This window comes from Belonocnema kinseyi, chromosome 2, assembly GCF_010883055.1.
Source record: "Belonocnema kinseyi isolate 2016_QV_RU_SX_M_011 chromosome 2, B_treatae_v1, whole genome shotgun sequence".
Lineage (NCBI taxonomy): Eukaryota > Metazoa > Arthropoda > Insecta > Hymenoptera > Cynipidae > Belonocnema > Belonocnema kinseyi.
In genome coordinates this window covers 10,618,846-10,623,692 of record NC_046658.1, presented here as the reverse complement: position 1 = coordinate 10,623,692, position 4,847 = coordinate 10,618,846, and the positions used below count along the sequence as shown (strand labels likewise).

Here is a 4,847-nt window from a genome sequence, read left to right as displayed (position 1 = left end):
ATATATCTAGTCGGGAGTGGTGCTGACTGAAAACAGATGATTTGGAGCGATTCGCGCGCCATCTGTTGGTCATTCTAAGGACTTATTCAACTACCCTCGTATGTAGGAAAAGTGTGAGGCTAATTGGACAGAAATCCTTCGGAGAAGTATAACCGATCCTGCCTGCTTTCGGAATGAAGAGTACTCTCGTACCTCTTCACGTCTTCTGAGCGGCCCTATGATGGTCTCTCCAACCTTTTAGAAAAAGACCGGGTATATGCCATCCCGTCCAGGAGACTTGTGAGGACTAACAGAATTCAAGGCCTACCTGACTCTGGAATGCAAAAGTTGGTTCAGCTTTCTTACTTTGTCTTACGCATTGCACCCATATATTCATCCTTCATCGTCGTAAATGTGATCCATAGTTCATTCATTTAACCAGTACTTGGCACGTCTAAACCTCTCTCTCCCCAGCCCAGCCCACTCTTGTGGGTTTGACAGTTATTTTCACAAGTAGATTTGATGGCTTCCGTGAAAATCTTGGCTCCCATCTTCATGGTTTCCATATCTCTAATTGACCTTGGCACCTCCGAGAGTACACTTCTTAGTTCCGTGGAATACTGGCCCCAGTCCGTTCTTCTTGGATTCGGGCCCACTTAGGACCCGCGGCTACGATGGAGTCCAGATCAAACTCTATATGTGAGTGATGTGAGAGAGTGGGTTCGTCTGAGACTCTCCACTTCTTGATATTTTCTATAAAAACTATCGGCGCAGAGAGTGGTGTCGATGACTTCCTCCCTGACCGAGTTATAAAATTTCGGGGTATCCCCGTGTTAAGAATATTTAAATCAATAGTGCTTAAGTATTCCAATAAATCATTACCTATTAAGTTGATTTGCGGGCTGCCCCACAATGTATGATGGGAATTAGTATCGCACCCCAGCATAAGAAGAAAACCCCTTACCTTGCAGTATGCCACCAGTGTACGTACCTCCGCTCATTGGTTGTATTGCTGCCATATGGAACGTAGGCCCATCCCAAGACTAGCTTCTCAATTCCTCTAAAATCTGTGACTATCACCACTAGGTCTCTCGCACACAGCTCTAGCAGCGAAACAAATTTGACTCCTTTTTCCAGTATGTAGGCCCTTGACTTGACCGCCTTAGGTTCCCTGTAACAAAAACCGGCCTCCTCTAATCCCATGTCTCTGGATTAGTGCAATTCCTGTATGCCTCGCAGCCATGCCCCTCTGCAGAATCACAGAGGTGCCTGTGCTGTAATGCAAGTTAATTCAGGTAAACAGTTTTGGAGTAGTCAGGTTTTCACCCGATCTTTATCCGTCCCGGCAGACTCCTCCTGTCCCTGGCCGACAACCTTGAAGTTGACGTGTCGAAGGTGGTAGAAGGGTGTTGTATTGAGGGCCGCAAGAGCCCTCGTTTAGGATTCAGGAATTTGCACAAATAGGAGTTGCTAGGCACCTCCCGCCGTGTTTTCTCCGTGAGGCCGATCGTGCCTGCCCGTTCGTCAAGACGCTGTTTTTAGTGAGGGGTTGAATCCCTCCAAACGTTGAAGTACCACCGACGGGTCTTCAAGCTTACTTGTTCTGCACTTTCCCAGGGACTTGCCTCGGCCACTGTATTATATAGCGAAACTTTAGCCGATAGGTGGGCTGCGACAAATACGAAGCGCCCTCCAGCTGGCCTTCCTGAAGAGCTCACACTCTTCCGCAGTGAGCAGCGCGTCCGGGTATCTCGTATCTACCACCACCACCTTCAGGGGGTTATTCCTCTGAGTAGCTGTCAATTCAGCCCCGTGCGCTTACCTCCTTAGTCTCCTTTTCAGGGAACCGTTGATGATTTTCTTCTTTATGGGGGCTCATAGGCCGCTCTCGTCTCCATAGCCTCCATTAGAGAAATCGGCAATCCCTTACCTCTTGAAAGAGTTGGGAACACAGCCTTCGAGGAATAAAAAGTCCGCCCCTATAGAGCCCCGCATGCAGGTGTAAGTCTGATTGCTCTGGGAGGTCGTCCGAAGCCCCCGACAGACCGTTAGGATACCTTCACAGTGCCAAGGGCACGATAACTCTACACCCATGGCTTAGAGGGGGTGGCCACATTGAGTGAGCTACTCAATAAATATGCGCTCGTTGGTCACTACACGAATGGAGGGCTGTTTTATGTTCGTTATGAGGGCCGTAGGTCATTCCCGTCACGATTATAAAACTTTATATCGGTCTGAGAGGGACCTCGACTTGCGAATCCAGAAGGCCCGTTTTATTTAGGATCTTTCACCCTTGTATCATACTACGGAGAACCCGTTTATAGGGATCCTTGCATCCATATCCATACGCATGCAGGCAGAGGTCCGTTTGACCCCTTTGTCCCACACTCCTGAGTCTCCCCAGCAACTAAAATGTGTTACAGCCCCTAGCGGAGGTTTTCTAACATACTAAGAATCCACATATTATCTTCGAATAATGCTAGAAATTGCTTTTTTCTGACATTTTCTTACTTTTTGTCCGCTTTTTACTGGAGTAGGCTAATATTTTATTCAGTTTGCAAAAATGATTGACATTTATATGATCCTATTGCAATGTGACTAATTAGTTTGAATCAATTATTTACCTCACTTTAATCAAAAAAATTAGACAACAAATTGAAATTTTTTTCAAAACTGCAATTTTCTAGCATCAGTCTCAGAAAGTATTATTTAAAATAATCATAAATTATTTGAACCGTTTTTTTATTAACAGCAATTAAGTCTCGCCTTCCTCTAATTAAAAATTGGACAAAAAGTAGACATTTTTAGAAAAAATCTCGACTTACTCTTTTCTAAGAGAAAATTGATCAAAACAATAAAAAATTGTTTAAACAATTTATGTAATTATACTAATCACTAATCGAGGGTTTTGCTGCCTCTATGAAACAGACTTATAGGGGTGATATTTAAAAAGCAATATTTTGTTCGTATTCTATGGCCAATTGTTAAGAGAAGTGTTGAGGTTAAACTTAATCCACCTTATATTGACGATTCTGAATGACATTTACAAAAGTGTCCTTTTTCTAATATGAAACACGTGTGACCAATCGTAGTGTAGAATACTCACTTTATTTTTACGATTGTACGTAATACGCCATTTCCATATTTTTTGATTTTGACTTTCATTAATCTAAGAAGAAATTAATTATTTATTTAAATGGCAGTGCTACTGTTAAGTTCGCCAATTATTCGAACTTTTCAATATAAAAAGAAGAAAATCACAAATTAAATTTTAGATTCAAATTTGAAATTCTTCCAAAAGCAGGTGGTGGCAGTAGTATGTAGATGCGACTTTTACTGACGGTGCATTTTCGTAATACGATGCAGTACGGCCAAGAAATCATCGCTATCAGCTGCTATGCCGTGTCAGTCAGCTTCCTTTACACTTCAAGTTATCGCTACACTTTTTCATACTTACTTTTTAGTAGTTACTATATTTTTTCCGAAAGCCCAGAGACTTACCCAATGTTCTGTCACCGCGAACCCCCTTCCGGAGACAAGAAAATGTTTGAAGTGCGTTTTTAAACCTTATCCTGATTTATCGAATCTTATTAGTAAAGTTTGAGTGCTTCGAAGATTTCGCCATTTTTTTGTGTACCGTGGCAAAGAGCCTTAAATAATTGTCAATAATTTTGTCAACAGTCTTCATTGCTAGGGCGCTTGTCCAGGACTAGGGCTAAAAACATGACCCTATCAACTTACTAGGGGTCGAAACAAACATTTCGTAGAAATGCTTGACGATCAAATCTGTTCATTTTTCTATGCAAAAAAATTATGTAAAAAGAAATTTTGATTAATATAATCTTTTATTGAAATATGGTGCAATAACTACACTCTTATCAATATTACAAATAGTTAAACAAGCGTTTTTCTGTCTTTCGTGGACCATGTTTTAAAATGTAATTTCATATTTTATTTATTCGACCCGTAAATGTTTTGTTTTTTTTACAATTTTAAAATTTTTTCAGGTTTGTCGAGGTATGAAGTATTTTCCGCCTGAACAGCGCGTAATGGTCAACGTGAAAATGACAAAATGCTTATACGCCATGGTAGTACATTGTCGATATACTGGAGATCCAATGACTGGCTGGAATTTACCGCCTGTCAACAGTCCTACGTACAACGCCCATCTTCTTGGGGTAAAAATTGCTTGTGGCTTAGAAATGTTAGTTGCAAGAGCTCATGAAGAACTTCGAAAGAGAAAAAACGATGAAAATAATATAAGTAACAATGAAGGCCTGCCAATGAACAACAAAAAATTAAATTCTTATATAAGTCAACTGGAACTTTGTGGATACTTTAAAGGACTGTTGAAAGACAGTCAAGAGCGAGAAAAGCTTTTGAAGCTTGCAAAAGATTATTTTGTAAGAAATTCGAGCTCATCAGAACTCATAAATTCAAGTCTTGAAACGGAAGCAGATAGAGCTCTGAAGCTTTGGAAGAATGTGCAAACAAATGACGTGGAAATACAAGGTAAATAAGAAATTTTGGTTTCATAAAAGAATTTTTAGTTGGGTTAAAAAAAATGTCAGTGATAGATATAGTGACAATTCAGATATTAATTTTGGCCAAACAAAAATTTTCATATTCAGCTTCTTTAAATTGTAGCACAAGAGGAATCTACTTTAAGTCCTGCAGATAGCGACAGTTGGCTTATTATTGATGAGATTCAGTTGGACAAGTTGTTAGGAGAACGCTGGGATGATAGATCAAGTAAAGGTCATAAACAATCTTCTCAAAATCTTAGAGGAAAGGTACAAGACTTCCTCAGTGAGAAAACTGACGTAGAAGGAGTCCAACTTTTTGGGTTAGTCTGCATTCAATTCTAC

The 4,847-nt window shown here is 40.5% G+C and overlaps 1 protein-coding gene across 2 annotated transcripts in view; it reads left to right on the top strand.

Moving 5' to 3' along the window:
- The window catches only part of LOC117167097 (protein ecdysoneless homolog), a 108,344-nt gene that overhangs the window by 91,321 nt on the left and 12,176 nt on the right, over positions 1–4,847 (top strand). For both annotated transcript variants that reach the window (XM_033351737.1, XM_033351736.1), the window contains exons 3-4: positions 3,987–4,491; positions 4,627–4,825. In XM_033351737.1, coding sequence (XP_033207628.1) covers positions 3,987–4,491; positions 4,627–4,825 — 704 coding nt within the window. The remainder of the gene's footprint in view (positions 1–3,986; positions 4,492–4,626; positions 4,826–4,847) is intronic.